Source organism: Ceratotherium simum, chromosome 33, assembly GCF_057802395.1.
Source record: "Ceratotherium simum simum isolate JZ-2026a chromosome 33, ASM5780239v1, whole genome shotgun sequence".
In the NCBI taxonomy this organism is placed as follows: domain Eukaryota; kingdom Metazoa; phylum Chordata; class Mammalia; order Perissodactyla; family Rhinocerotidae; genus Ceratotherium; species Ceratotherium simum.
Window position 1 is genome coordinate 9,312,061 of NC_141932.1, and position 16,959 is coordinate 9,329,019.

At 39.2% G+C, this 16,959-nt stretch overlaps 1 protein-coding gene across 1 annotated transcript; it reads left to right on the forward strand.

Annotated features, from left to right (window-relative positions):
- The first annotated feature begins 8,855 nt into the window (after positions 1-8,855).
- Positions 8,856-9,881, forward strand: LOC106803269 (vomeronasal type-1 receptor 4-like). The gene has a single exon (XM_014794174.2). It carries the CDS (start codon positions 8,856-8,858, stop codon positions 9,879-9,881), a length of 1,026 nt encoding a protein of 341 aa, XP_014649660.2.
- Positions 9,882-16,959: the final 7,078 nt, after the last annotated feature.

The following is a 16,959-nucleotide window of genomic DNA, read 5'->3' on the forward strand; positions in this document are numbered from 1 at the left end:
TAACATGTATACATGGGAGAAAGCAGGGACACTGCGTTTCTCAACACAATAGAAGAAATTCTCGTCTTAAATACCATGTTTAGCCAATGACAAAGGAGGATTTTGGGGGTGGGGGGAGTCAGTTACAGGAGATTACTACTAAAGCACAGTAAACAAGAGTAAGGTTATTATGTAGATTTAAGGCCTCACCTTCCACATTGATAAGCCTCTAGAAATGAGGCCATACCCCCCTCTTCCCAAAACAGAGAGGGAGATACCTTTACAAATGGAGATTTTCCTTATAAATGTAAATGATTGTCTGGCAACTCCTCACAGGGCCATCTAGAGAATGTGGCCAGAGAGACTTTTGATAAGATGGGCTTGTTGGTGCCTTTTCTATTGTAACCTCTATCTTACATTATCTTTACAGCCATCATGATAGATCTGTTCTAGGAAGGAGCCACCATGTCAAATTCTTTAGGCAGTTAGTGGGGGAGGTCAAATGTCCCTAGAGAAAACAACCAAGGTAAAGAGATAGATTTCAGGGTGGCCAAATATTGATCTCCCACAACTTCAATATATGAATTTTGGGAAACACAGTTCAAACCACAACAGACTGGGTATATTAATGCCATATAAAAGACATAGTCTCAAAATGCAGGTGTGACTTTTCAAGACAACGAGAAAGAAGGTGAGAGAACAAAAGTGAATATCTCTTTTTTCTGGCAAATGTTGAGTTCCAGGTCAGATGCTGTGTTCTCTCTTCCTCCTGAAATGCCATATTTTAATAATTTGGAAACCATTGCTTCTATACCACTGAGATATTGAGCCAAACAGATTATGCTAATTGTGTGTGTGTGTTTGTGGTGAGTGTGTATGTGTAGTGCATTTTCAGATACAATTTCAGGTATATTCTGAAACTGCATAAGGGGGAGGATATACCTGAGTGATGAAAATGTTACATCTGGAGATCAAAATACTATCAAAATTCATGAATACTTTTACTTTATGTTATTGATTAAATATTTACCATTAAATTTGTTTCTATGTGTATTACTTTTATATTACAAACATAACAATTTACCACAAACTAAGCGTGTTACCACAGCATCCATTTTTTTCAGCTTTATTGTGGTATAATTGACAAGTAGACATTGCATATGTTTAAGACATACAACTTGAAGTTCTGATGACTCCCATTTATTTTCTTACAGATCTTAGGTCAGAAATCTGGGGGACCTGGCTGAGTACTCAAATTAGGGTGTCACAAGCCAAAATTAAGGTGTCACTAAGTTTGGGTTCTATTCTTTAGACTGTAGGGAAGAATCCACTTCCAGGATCTTTTAGGTTGTTTTCAGAATTCATTTCCTTCTCACAGTTTCTGGGTGTGCCAACTTACACTCCATCTTCAGCTCCAGGAATAACGTGTTAAATCTGTCTCATTCTTCAAATCTCTGATTTCTGCTTCTACCATACCTCTCTGGCTTCTTTCTCTTTTAAGGACTCATGTATTACATTGAGCCCACCACATAATCCAGGACAATTCCCCTATCTTGAGATCATCTGATTAGTAACCTTAATTACACCTGCAAAATTCCTTTTACCATGTAACAACACATACCCATCCAGTTTGTACTACATCTAGGGTTGGAGATATGTCTATTATCATAAAAATTATCAATATATCTACAACTCTGTTACCATTGATTACCCCTTGTGATGGTTTCTTACCAGGAAGAAGCAACAGGGAAAATGTCGTTTCAACTTTTAGTTGGCTTTTTATGTTTTATTTTCTTACAGTAAATCTTATAAATAAAAGCTTATGCAAGTCCATATAGCTTAAAATAAAGTGTTATATTTTGGAAATACCACAATACTTAGTATTTTCATCAGTTCAGTCTTGAGACATAAGATTTATTTGGGTTATAACAGTTCTTCAGCAACAATGCAGAGGTTGGGATCTGAGGCACTGGCCACTCTTCCCAATGCTTGCAATGCTGGATACCAGTAAACCGCTTATCCTGCCTGACCCATTGAGGTCACATCCTGTCCCCAATATCGTGAAGGAAGAGTGAGAATGCTGTTGTGCTGTTTACCTAATGTTTTATCTTCCCTCCTTTACTGTATGTTCTACTTAAGTGGTTTTACGGGGCATTTTACATAAGCAATTTTTGCCCCCTGAGCTGAAATTAGAAACTATCCATGACTTTTGTGATTTGACCATAAATTGGGGAATTAATAAATGAGGAATCAAATAGTGGCCTCCAATATGCCCTCTGACACCTCTATCATTCCCAGCTCCATCTCTCCTCTCCCCCACCTATCTCCCTCCTCATCCAGCTACATCCTCAGTGCCTCCCCACTGTGAGCTGAAGCGATCTACTAAGCCTCCACTCAACCCTCACCTCAACTCAACCCTTTTAGACTCTTATATTTCACCCCAACCTGTCACCTTTTTGACATCCATCCCTATGTGACCACTATTCCAAGGACTACAGTCTGACCCTCCTCACTATTCATCACTCCTCCAAACCACATCGTCCACACCCTTCTTTTTCTTGCCCTATGTCCACTCCCATTCAAATATCACAGCCTATTCCTCACGTCCTCTCTGCCCCACACCATCGCATGTCCCGGGCTAAGCTTTCGGGTACCCTCAACTCCTCCAGGAACCCAATCCACACCTGGCACCTATTACACCCAACCCTACAGGCCCTTTCTCCTGGGCTCCTTGGCTCACTCATGCCCACTACCCTCCCAGCTCCCTCATGTCCAGTGCCTATTTCGCCTCCCTCCTTGTAAACGTTATCTCCCCCAGATTCCATCTCCTCTTCCCAAACTCTAGATCTACCTTGGACCACACTTTCTACTTCCCAGATCAGCCTACCCCATACATATTCCCATTCCTCCTCTCTTACCATGTTTTTAACCCATGAAAGACATTTAACTCTCCTGTGAGTTTTACCAGCCACTGACTGTTAACATTTTTGCCCCAAACTCTCTATCCCAATTGTCTGCTTCATTCTCATAAAACCCACGCTCCTACTTCCCCAGAATCCAATATGCCTGTACCCTTAACGCTTTTGCACACTTTGTCACCTTGTGCCCTCACATCCAGCAATGCACTTGAACTTCTCGGGGACATGTGTTTTTTCTTTATTTTTGGTGTGTGAGGAAGATCAGCCCTGAGCTAACATCCAATGCCAATCCTCCTCTTTTTTTGCTGAGGAAGATTGGCCCTGGGCTAACATCTGTGCCCATCTTCCTCTACTTTATATGGGACGCCGCCACAGCATGTCTGGACAAGCGGTGCGTCTGTGTGCATGCCAGCCTGCGAACCCTCAGGCCGCGGAAGCGGAGCCCACACCCTTAACTACTGCGCCACCAGGCCGGCCCCTCTCTGCGACATTTGACACTGTTTTTTCTTTTGTCCCTCTCCCTTCTCTTTCTTCCTGCACTCTCCATTCTCCCATATGCCGGGTTTTCTCCACCGTGATCTTCTCGATATACCCCTTTCCTCTGTGCCCTCTTCTCTCTTAATTTGAACTGCATAATTCCTTTACAATGTGCCAATCATAACCATCTAGGTTACATTACACACAAGGTTGGAGATTTGCCTATAGTACTATATGAGGCCAGTAAATTTGTTGCAATAAAACAGTATTATTTTTAAACTATATCTAGGAAACTATTTCCAAAGTTTACCCCTTGCAATGGTTTCTTACATTATAGAGGAAAAGGGGAATATGTCCTTAAAATTTTTAGCTATCTTTGTATGTATTATTTTTTATGGCAAAGCTTAAAATAAAGCTTCTAAGAGCCTATAAAAGTTAGAGTAAAGTGTTATATTGTAGAAATATCATAATAAAGATATTTTCATCATATCAGTCTTGGAACATAAAAATTCTGTGGCACTAAAGTTTTTAAATCTGTAAGAGGCCTTTTGAAGGGATGATGTGGCACCTTTTTTCGACATTGAAAACGGGATACTAGTAAGTAGCCTCTCCTGTTGGACCTGCTGTTTGATCCTGTACACAATACCACAAAAGGAAAGAGAACATACTGTTGAGTGTTGTTCATCCCAAATTTTAGGTGCTCTTCTCTACTGTAGATCAATGAAAGAATATTCAGGAACATCTTATATGCCCAAGATTTTTGCCCCTGAGCTGAAATTAGAATCCAACAGGCATGAAAACAGTTATTGAACAGATACCTGTAATCCCATATCCCCTGCAGCAATATTTACAGTAGCCAAGACATGGAAACAACCCAAATGTCTGTCAACAGATGAAAGGATAAAGAAGATGTGAGATATATGTACAATAGAATATTATTCAGTCATGAGAAAGCAACAAATCTTGCCATTTGCAACAACATGAGTGGACCTTGTGGACATTATGCTACATGAGATGAGTCAGAGAGAGAAAGAATACCACTCTATGATCTGACTTATATGTGGAATCTAAACTGCTTAAGAAGTTATCAAACTTCTTAAGAGTCTATGTCTCAGTTACTCCAACATGTAAAGAAATGATAATTCGTTGATGTCATAGATGTGCTATGACTACAATGGCAATCATATTACAATATCTAAATGTATCAAGTCTACATGATATACACCTTGAATTTACACAATGTTATATGTCAAACATTTCAATAAAAAAAGAAACCATACATGACTGCTCTGTTTTGATCATAAGTGAGAGAATAGATAAATGAGGGAATCAATTAGTGGCCTCCATTCTCCCCTCTGCCACCTCCATCCCCCCAGGCTCCTCCATCCTCTCACTCTCCCTCTCTACCCCCTTCTACATCTTCATCTGTCCACCTGTGACCTTTAGACATCCAATAAAACTCCACAAGCTATCTGACCTCCATCCAACACTTCTGACTTCAGTGTTGGACTCTCCACCTCCATCTTGTGACCTTTTTCACCTCCAACCCCCTGTGACCAGTATTCTAGGGACCTCAGTCTAACCCTCCTCAGCCTTCATCACCTCTGCAAAGTCTGTCATCCATGCCCTCCTTCCTCTTGCCTTCTGTCTACACCCAATTCCAACATCTCATCCCATGCCCTGGGACTTCTATCCCCCTGCACTCTCATTCATCCCAGCCCTGAATTCATAGGCTCACCAACACCCCAGGAACCCAATCCACACTGTGCACCTGTTACATCTAACACTATAATTCCTGACACTTTCTCCTGGGCTCTTTAGCTGACGCATGCCCACTGTCCTTTCCAGCTGTCTCATTGTCCTCTGCCTATTGGGCCTTCATGTCTATGTCCACGGTGTCCCCTAGTGCCATCTTCTTTTCCCACACTCTGCCCAAATTGGATTGTTGCCATCTACCATGATCTGCCTACCCCATCTGAATTCATCTTCTCCCCACGCCATGTTGTTTAAATGCAATCACCTCTGGCCTTCCCTCACTTTTGCCATTAACTTCCAATCCACATTAGCATTTTTGTTCACTTGATTCTATCTCCCTCTTTATCTCCTCAGATCCCAATATGCCCCCACATTCACTTCCTCGCTAAGTTTTCCTGCTTGCACTTTCACCCCAGCATTGCACAGTAATACTTCACCAACATTAAAAACCTTTTGCCTTTTCTCTTTCTTTTTGCTCTCTTCCCCTGCACTCTGTATAACTCCAAGCCCCCACGCTCTCTGCACCCCCCATATTATCCTTATGTCTCCTTTGTCCTGGGGCCTATTCTTACTTCACTTTATCATGTACCCACACACTGTCACTCCCCCAAAGAGGCCAATTTCCAGCATGTGTCTCGACATAAGGTGACAACGCTCACAGCACATTTGAAGTGCTGTGCATTGTAACAAATATTGCCCAGTGATTGTTGCAGAGGTGTAAAAACTACAGACGGTAGCGGGGGCCCCCTTTTCAGGCATGCAGAAGTCTGGACATACAAATATTCTTCTGTATAAGATCATATAATTGAGATACACACATACTTGGTGACTCCTATTATATGAAAGAGTGTAATCATGCATTTATGTGAGTGTATGTATTTAATAAGTATTTACATATGTGAGTGTAAATTTTTATGTGTTCAATGTGTGCATACTGTTTGTGAGTGTGCAACTAAAATTGAGAGAGCTTGGGAGTGACTGTGTATGTGTATAAGAATGTGAATGTGTTTAACTGTAAGTTTCAATGTGTGAGGAAATGTGCATGCGTGTGTGTTTTGATTCTGTGTCTAAATGAGTTTGTGTGTTTGTGTAAGATGAGTTGTCTACCATTACGGCTCTAACAACTGACTTGACAAGTGGGGATGAGCATACTGAACCTACATCAAAGAGTTGGTTTGTGTGTAGGAAAACCTAAGAATTAAATTCAACTTGGAATGCATAATTATATTTTTGTCTGAGCCACCAAAAAGATATTTCTTAAATTAAAAAAGCAATCATAGTGCCTTATTGAAAATTTTGTGGAGAAAACAAAGCATAGATGTCTGTGTTGGCCATTTGATGGTCTGCAATTAGGGAAGTAGCATTGGCTAATCTGATAGTTACAGGAGTGGTGGAATCTCCCTGTTAAACCATCTGACTCTGGTGCTTTCCTTCTGAGGGACAGTTTTAAAATCTTCTCTTATTCTTTTATGGATATTTGTGTGCTTCTGCTTCCTATCACTAGGGAGGGTAGAGTTCCCTAACAGTTTACATATTCACTGACATTGACTTGTGCAAATGAGTGCAATGATATCTAATGTAAACTATTGACATCATGTTCTTCTTGTTATTTATGTCTTTTTTTAAACCTTTATCAGATATTTTGACTCATTCCATTTCTTGGCTCATAACTTATTGATGATGCAGCTCAGTTGTGTGAACTCAGGAAAGAACTCACTTTTCGGTAGAACTTCTGGTGAAGTAGAATATCCACTGAGACACACATAGTCACCTGCAGTCAATCATGTGGCAGACCTAAGGATTTCCTTCTCTCCTCCATGTGAGATACTGCCTGCCTCCAGGGTTCATTGAAAAGTAAGAGTCTCCCACAAACACTCCAATAGTCTCTTAAGAGATGCTAGCTACAAACTTGTTCTTAGTAATTAGCACCTGGAAAAAAGTTTTGAAAAAATATTCTCAGCTCCCCAGCCTGTTACTGCCAATGCTGCTACAGGTGAAATGATAATTGCAGCTCTGAGGGGAGCTGAGGTCACAGAATCACAAACTCATATCTCTGGGTCTAGGAACCCTCTCACTTATGTACTGACTGCTTTGACCTTCACCCTGAGCCCACCATCCAGGCAACAGGAAAAAGTGGGTGAGGTTTCTCATTATTCATCTGAAAGTTAGACTCTATAAGACTAGGAGATGTATCAGGATTCTGAGTAAGTGAATATATTGGACAAAGGAAATCTTCTGTGTATGAACCAGGTCCAGTGCCAAAGCCAGATAGGAAGGTGAAATAAATCCTGAGGCATGAGCTGAGATATAAAGAAAGATGTGTTCCTAGATCCTCCCCAATCCAGGATGGCTCCTAATGTAATGTAATAATCACTGACAGTGATTATTGTAGTTCAATCCAAGTAATGTAAAATCTGATTTGTAATGCACTTAAGGATGGTAGTTCTGGAGTCAATCTGTTCTTCAGCCTACTTTACAGGAATCTGAGACATAATTTTCAGGTTTCTGGCGGTGCACCCACAGTATCTCCATTTTTCTAAAAAGAGTAGGGTGAACCTACAGGAGATATCTGATCCTGTGCAGAAAGAGTGTGTCTAGTCGCAGTTGCTGGAGTAGAAATGTTTTCTCTAACTCGGGGTGTATGAAATGCTTATTAGATTTAATAATTGTGTCTCTATTGATCATGGAGAGACATTTCCCACCCAAAGTGAGGGAAGGAGCATTTTAGAAAAATATAACTTAATAAGTTCAGAAAACGTTGTTAGGCTCAAATATATCTTGTGATGTTTCTGCTGCTTTAAATATTATAACACTATATATTATAACAAAAAAAGTATGTCATTTATACAATACACAAGTTTTTTGCCTTAGCATTGCTTCATTGCATGTTACATGTGTATCTTGCTTTTTAATATTCCTCACAAAACTTGCATTACTGCTAATAATTTCGTTGAAATTAGGAATTAATAAACGGGCATATATATGATCTGAAATGAGTAATAATTTGTTTCTACCATACACTGTTTATCAGGCATCTGTGTTTCCATGTCATACTTCCTGTGACTCCGATCATTGTACTTTTGTTCCTGGGATAAAAGGAAATGAATCTTTCTGTTGCCATCCTAATGTTGAGGCATTTTTGCATTCATTAAACTCAACTTGTACTGGGACAGGATCTTGCATTTTTAAACTGCAAAGAAGGCATCTACATTTTATTCAGATCTCTAAAGCTTCAGTCAAAGTTTATATTTGCCTATAAAATAAGTCTTCACAAGTAAGTGGAAACTCGTCATTACCAAAATTTAAATAAAATCTAAATTGAAATGGCAAGGTGCAAAAATAAAACTGCATTCATATCTGGTTTATTTGAAGAACACAACTAACTAGTGTTTTTAGTATATTATGGATTAAATGCACCATCTTTGTTACCAGGTTAATAACCCCAATGTGTTCCCAATGTGTGTGATTTGAGAGGGAACACTTAAGCAATGAGCCTACATTGTCTCCACCTTTACATGGAATGTAATAGTGACTGCCTCATGAATTTGTGATTTATAAAGAAATTACTGCATCTGTGGCCTTCACGGCAGGAATTCATACAATGTAAGTGCTCTTTAATGGTTATACTTTCATTTCTTGGAAGTCTCTAAAGGACAGGAAAAACTATAAGCAATAATTTCAAAGTAGGAACTGTTGGTAAGTGGAGAATATTGGATTTCAGTTGACATGATACATGTGGCCCACATCTCCTCTTCCCCTGCAGGATCCTCTAGCTCAGAAGACAAATGTCAGTCATGGAGAACTGACAGGATGGCCGCCAGGGATTTGGCAATAGGAATGATCCTCTTATTACAGACTACCTTTGGAATCCTGGGGAATTTCTTTCTTCTTTACCATTATCTCTTCCTTTATTTCACTGGGTGTAGGCTAAGGTCCACAGATTTGATTATCAAGAGCCTGATTGTAGCCAACTTATTGGTCCTGTTCTCTAGTGGAATCCACTATACAATGTCATCTTTTGGGTGGTATAATGTCCGTAACGATTTTGTATGCAGATTTTTCCCCTATGTTCGTGCAGTGGGCAGGGGTGTGTCCATTGGTAACACCTGTCTCTTGAGTGTAGTCCAGGCCATCATGATCAGTCCCAGAATCTCCAGATGGGCAGAGCTTCAAGTGAAGGCTCTCAAGTGCATTGTCCCTTCAATTTTCCTGTGCTGGATCCTGCAAGTGTTGATAAATGCCATTTGTCCTATGTTTCTGACTAGAAATGGGAGCCACAAAAACACCACAAATAGAAAAAGTTTTGGAGACTGTTCTGCTGTTCGTCATGACAAAACCAGAGACTCTTTGTATACAGCATTGCTGTCCTTCCCTGATGTTTTCTGTTTGGGGCTCATGCTCTTGGCCAGTGGCTGCATTGTTTTCACCCTGTACAGGCACAGGCAGAGGGTCCAACACCTTCATAAGACCAATGTCTCCCTCAGAACCTCTCCTGAGTCCAGAGCTACAAAAACCATCCTTCTCCTGGTGAGCACCTTTGTCTTTTTTAACACACTTTCCTCCATTCTTCAGGCAGTTGTGGCTCTTTTTAATAAACCCACCTGGTTACTCTTGAATGTCAATTCAGTAATCATTCTGTCTTTCCCAAGTCTCAGTCCCTTTCTGCTCATGGGCTGTGAATCCAGTGTATCCAGGCTGTGCTTTGCCTGGATAAAAAATACAAAATCCCCTAATCTAATGAGAGATACATAAATTGTATGTGTATTTACAATGTTCATCAGGTAACTCACTCATCCTCCTCAGAGTCCTAAGTACAATTATGTCTCGCTGACCGGAGAATGTTAACAGGACATGCTGAATATCTTCTTCATAATAGACAATAGGTTATGATAGTAACTGTACTGCAATATTATATAGTTATCATGTATAAACTCATGTGATTGATGTGTTACTAATGCTTCCAGTGGAGGAGTTCAGAATTTATGCAACAATGAACACCAGATCCTGAAGTAATCTGGGTATTACGGAGAAGTCTTTGAAACAAACACAGTAAATTTCCCAGCCATGAACTAGGCATGAAATTTTTGGAAAAGGTACATAAAAATAGAACAGCATGTTGCAGATCATAACTGAAACTGAAGACAATACTGCTGGAGGAGAAATTCAGTCAATGAGTAAAGGTTTTTGGAGCCAGCTATGAGTTTTCTATATTACATCCTTAAAGAGATGGTTGTCCTTTATTTGAAATATGATCTTATGGAGCGAGATGACCATGTTTAAACATTTAGCATTTTCAGGTAGAAATGGCCAGATGTGTCTGTACAGGGGCAAAGGAAAGCATAAAATAACATTAGCTGATTTTTAAACAATATCATGTGAGTAGGACAATTTTAAAAGACATGAATTGCATGGAATTGGGATCTGTAGAAGGCAGAGTCTTCTCTTTTGAGATGATGATTTTAGCATGTTGGCAACAAAGGGGTTTGGAGGTGCACACCCCTAACATATCTCTAATATGATTAAATAGATGGCCATTAAATTTGGAGCATTGTAGGGAGAGCCATTTGAAAGGGAAAGACATGAATCCATTCTGTTTATGTAGAGTTTGTGGCTTCTTGATTTTCAAGGAGCAAAGAGTATTTCCTTAATTTTAGAAGAGATTTTTATATAGTTTTCTCTGTATTCACATTCTGGAGCTGATGCAAAGGACTGAGAATTCACTAACTTGAAAAACAAAAATATTTTACCTAAACAATATATATTGAATCTTGTACAACAAAGAGAAATGCATATTGTTAGCTCACATGAGACACTTAAATATTTAGCACAAATTATACCACAAAACAAGTAGTAGAAAAAAATGCATGTATATAGACATACGCACACCTACAATTGTGATTATATACATATATGTCTCTGTGTGATCTGTGTGTGTATATGTATGTGTGTGTGATTGTGTATACCTGTGTATATTTATACACATATAAAGTCAACTCTCTTTGTTATCCGTTATCCATTTGTACATTAAGAAAAATGTAAAATAGTTCCAATTACAAAAATGACAAATCTTAAATTGTATGTTATTTGATATATATATTGCTATGCTAGTCCTTTCATTGTTAAAATTGCATAGAATGAATTTTTATCTTTCCTACTTTTTTATCTTTGGCCATATGTCTTTAAAAAATCCAATGAATACAGTAAAACAATGCGTGATTTTAAAACAGGTAATTGGTCTATTTAAGTTTTATTTAATAATTCACACATTTCAGTGTCAATAGAGTTTATTATTTTATCTATGTTAACTTCTATTGTATTAATTTTTAAATGAGTCTACCTTGTAATTCTACATTATAATTGACCCCTTTTCTTTGAAAGTTGTATACTCATTATTTGTTAATTTTTGCCCAGAAGTTTCAGCCTACATTTAAAAGCTAATAAAAGTGTCACTTTACTTAATACTCTTCAATCCCACCTTTACAATATAAGGACATGACAACACTAATCTATTCACCATATCCCACCTTTCTGATTGGTGATATGTGTTTTAAAAATTCAAAGACACATGCACAGGTCATAAATGCAAAGCTCAATGACAGTTCACAAAGTGAACACATTTCTCTACTCAGTACCTAGATCAATCAAGAGAATATTGTCTAACAGATCCCTAGGAGTCTCTTGTGCTCCATCCCAGTCACTGCTCCTCAGAGGAACCACTGCTCTGACATCTTACAGCACAGGTCTGTTTTGAATTTTATATGAAAAAAATAATAAAGCCTTAACTATTTGAATTGGCTTTTGGCATTCCTTATGTTGTTTGTGAATTTATTGCTGTGTGTTGTTAGTGATCATTCATTTGCATTGCTGTATAGGTTTCTATTGTGTGACTATAAAACAATTAATTTAATCATTCCATTGTTAATAGGCATATGGGTGGATTTCAGTTTGAGACTATTAGGAATAGTGCTGGTGTGTATTTTTAGGACATGTTTTGATGACACTCATACCAAATTCTGTTGGCTATATATGTAATAGTGGAATTGTCAGGTGATGGGTTTGCATCTCCTTAGATTTAGGAAATAGTGCCTAAGAGATTTGGGAGATATTTGTGTCAATTTCCACACCCACCAGCAGTGTAGGAGATTCTTGGTTTGTCCACATCCTTATCAAGACTTTTATTATTTTTTTCATTTTTATTTTAGGCTTCTAGTTGGTGTGTGATGGTAGCAAGCAGTGAATTCCGTTGCATATTCTTGATTATTATGGAAGTTGAGCATATTTTCACTTATGTATTGGCCATTGAGCAACCTATTGTTGAACTATGTGTCAGTCTATTTTGTCCATTTTTTTCTATTGTGTTATCGTTTTCTTATTGATTTCTGGTGGTTCTCAATATCAGCCGGACATGTTACCTTTCTTGATTCTCTATCTCTCTCAGGTTCTTTCTGTCTTTGTCTTTATGTGTGTGTGTGTGCGCGCCTTGATGAAGAGAAAGTCTTAATTTTAATATAACTTGATATTTCCTCCTTTGTAGGTAATGTTTATTACTCTGTTTAAGAAATAGTTTCCTATTCTAAGACTGCAGAGATGTTCTCTGTTTTTTAGTTTAGAAACTTTTTAGAACTTTAAAATTTACATTGGCAATCCATTCAAAATTGATTTGATGTATGTGTACATAGCAAATTATATTTTATTCTAAGCTAAAAAATTTCAATTCATTCAGAATATGTGATATTTTTCCTTCTTTTCATTGTTCTCACTTCTCATTGCTCACCTAGGTTAACAACACCCCTCGCTTGGATCTATCTTTCCCATGAAGTCTCCTGGTAAATCTATGTCTCTTCCTGCCTCCTTCAGTCTTTAACAACACCATAGCACCACACAACCAAGGTCAGTCTTGGGATCAAAAAACATCAATGACTCTCTTTACTGAATCAGTTATTCTCAAATTTTAAAGAGAAAGGTGCACTCTACTGGGAGACAATTTTCCATGGGCCTCTCAAATTTTTTTCACATCTGGTATCAAATACTGTTCTGGACGACCTTGCAAAGTTTTTTGTATAACAGCTTTGAAAGGCGGCAATAGTGTCTGTCTTGGGTGCAAGGGCAGATTAGTTACCTTACCTATATAATAAAGATAATGCCTTTACTAGAAGCAAACATGGGGCAGATGTACTTATAACCTACAATAAAAGATTGCGGTTTGTTAAGCTTAACGTTCTCCAGATGTAACACAAACATACTATGCGTGCAACATCCTCCGAGACCTCTTTGCATGTCCCTCTTTGAGCTTATGGGAGCAACAGGAACAGATGTAAACAGAAAGCTCTTGAGGCCTGTTGGGCAAGAAATAACAATGTCTTGTCTCAATCCCAGGAGTCTCATGACTTGTGCCAGCATCCATGGAACTGGCAGGCTCACTTGTTGATCTGCAACAGGGTAAAATCTTACACACTTTGCATTTCTTGGCAGTCTTGGCAATTAGGATGGGATAGTGAGTGAGCCATAGAACGAACAGCCTTTTTGCTTTGTCATGGTATCAAAAGGAAGCTAACGATGAGGTAGTTGGGGGCCTATCTCAGTCTGTTTGGGCAGTTATAAGAAAATTCCACTAACTGGGTGACTTATAAACAACAATTTATATCTCCCACTTCTGGAGTCTGCAAGTCTGGGATCAGGGTGTCAGCATGGTCGGGTGAGGACTCTCTTCTGGGTTGCAGACTTTTTTTGTATGTTCATAAGGCAGAAGGATGCAAGAGAACTCTTTAAGGCCTCTTGTATTTTTTTGTGTGTGTGTGAGGAAGATCAGCCCTGTGCTAACATCTGCCAATCCTCCTCTTTTTTTGCTGAAGAAGATTGGACCTGGGCCATGCCCATCTTCCTTCACTTTATATGGGACACCGCCACAGTATGGCTTGCCAAGCAGTGCAACGGTGCGCACCCAGGATCCGCACCAGCGAACCCCTAGCCACCGCAGCGGAGTACGCGCACTCAACCGCTTGCGCGACCTGGCCGTCAGGCCTAGTTTAAAGGGCACCAGTCCCATTTATGAGGGCTCAGTCCTCATGAGCTATTCACATCCCAAAGACTCCACTTCCTAGTACCTCATCTTGGGTAATAAATTTCAATATATAAATTTTGGGGGGACATGACTACATGATAGCAGGACCCTTTAAAACATTCAATATTCTCTTCTTTTTACATCAGACTGTAATGGGAATTGTTCTGTTGTATGCTTCTGATTCCCCAACCCCAAAAGTGTCAGAGGGGCTTATCCCAATCAAGAGGTGCTGCAGGTAGATAAGTGTTAGTGGGACAAATTACCCTTTCACTTGCCCCAAGAGGTTGGGTAAGGATTAAGATCAAGTGCCACTAACTTGTGATGTACAAACTTTTGTTATGTAAATGATATTCTCTTTGCTGGTAAGTTAGAGGATTCAGTCTCAGCAGCCCATCTTAGAACATATTATCATCTCTCTGTCAGTGTAGGTGGCTCAGAAAATCTTACCAAAATTCAGAGTCGATTTCCAAGGAAACTCTATTGGGAGTCTGTGGGCAGATTTACAATCCTCAACCCTTCCAGGAGGGATGAAAAAACTGTTGTCTCTTTGGCTCCTCATCATCTAAAAGGAGGCCCAGCCCTTACTGGATTCCTGTCATATGGGAGATGGCACGAGTCTCAGCAAGTGATGATCTTATCATTTAGAGTCTCTGGCAAAGGTAGGCTGCCTCCATCTAGAAGCCTCCCTTGATGTATTAACTCAGGGCCACCCTGACACTATTAATAGGTGCTCTCTTTAGATAGAAGTAATTACCTTCCTAGTGAACTATCTTCAAAACTGAACCCTGAGTTTTAGAAACGTTGTGACTCTTCAGCTTGTTAAATAACAATTAAATCAAGTAAATTTAATGATGAAATTGTCTTTATTCAATGATTCATGAATCTGGGAGGATCCCACCTAGCAAATAAACAGGAGCTCCAAAGGGCTACAGAAAAGGAAAAGCTTTTAAAGGCAGAGAGGGGGTTGAGAAAAGGGAATTATTTCTAAAGAATGCATTGTTTTGAGTAAAGTGACACTTTTTAGGGGAATGGTAGAGGTCTATGGGGCAGATTACCTCACTAGTGTTGATCAGATAATTTCAGTTTGACCCGTCAAAGTTCACATTCCAAGGGAGGTTGAACCTGCAATGAGGTTAGGTATTAAGTCTTGGTTTGCTGATGTGGAGCTTAGCACCAGTGACTCCATTTTGGGCCTGCTGTCTCCTTTTAACAATTTCTCACTTTTGTTTAGACTCTTAGATTAACTGATAGATATGATCAAAATAAAAGATATTAGCACCTCTCTCAACGACCACTCGCAGCTTTTCTTGATTATTTGTGTGGTATCCATAGGTCATGAAATTTTTGTTTAATCCCCGTGATATTCACAGGTCATGGCTTCAGGATCAAAATCTTTGGGTTGGTCATTCTCTTTGTTCCTTTTCTGACATTCCAGTCTTAGGGAGATCATATGCTTGATGGTTAGCAGCTACAAACATGCATTTAAGATGCATTCCTTTTAGAGAATACAACACACTAGGGAGATTATTATGATTACTATAAGCAGGATAATTTACAATGTGTGGAATTCACATTAGAGCCACTGTCCCCAACTCGAAACAATCAAAATCAAATAAGTTAAAGAAAGATCTTGCAGACAAGTTCACCTCTGAGCAAGTAGCTTACTCAGTGATCTTATTTCTGAGTTTCAACTTCCCCAGATGTGTTAATCCAGGTGCAGCAGGTGGTGTTGGCCACAGCTCAGACACTTCCTTGCTCAGCTCAAAGATAATCAATATATTATGGATTATTTATTATAATAAATAATAATCAATCTATTATGAAAAACAACTTTGACCAGAAAGTCTAAGGATCTCTGTTAGGCATCTATTGTCTGAGCAGCAGATTCTGTGTATTCTCAAGAGTTAAGAAGAGATTTCTGATCATATTCTCATTTACATTTACTCCTAAGCAGGGAAGTGTGGCCTGGCCAAAGGAAGTGAATCCTGGGTCATGAACACCTTCTGGAAGGTCCATTCTAACTTGATTCTAACTTGATGATGTAGATCTAGCGGAATTGGCCCATGAATGGTCTTATTTTTTTTGTGGAAAGTTTGGGGCACATTTAGGTAATCTAAGAAGCATTATCAATCAGTGCACCAGCTGCCTAGGCATTCATAGGCCCAACGAAAATGAGAACCACCACAGACAAGACAAAGACAGAGCCTGTCAGGGAACAAACCATTCCCATTAATTGTTATTGAATCCATTTGCAGGGATTGGTGCATTTACTCTTTCAAACAAGGGCCAGTTACTTTTTCTCTATATGGTAAGAAAATAATCTAGCCTGAAATAAAGTGTTATTCTACATACCCTGCAAAGATGGGTGCTGCTGGTGAGATCTCTTTGTGCGGTGGCAGATCTGATCTAGATAATAATGGGAGTGTGGGGGTGCAAAGGTACTAAGATTTAAGTAGGTAATTGTGTCTTATTGGACAAACACAGTAATAATCAGAGAAAGAAAATAACAAGGCACTTCATGTTCTGGTCATAAAAGTTGAACTCAGTAAGTGACTTCTAAGTGGGGGGTGTCGATTGTGTTTGCAGTGACATTGAGAACAGAAGAGAAATTGATCACAGGGAAGACTGGGGATCTCCCCATTATAGGTAGGTTGGAATCTTTGATGACATATCCAGCATCTGAAAGGTTACCCCCTTGGCAATGGCATGGGAGATACAGAGGAGTGTGTTATCTTTCCAGGGCAATGCCGGAGTAAAGGAAAGAAAGAA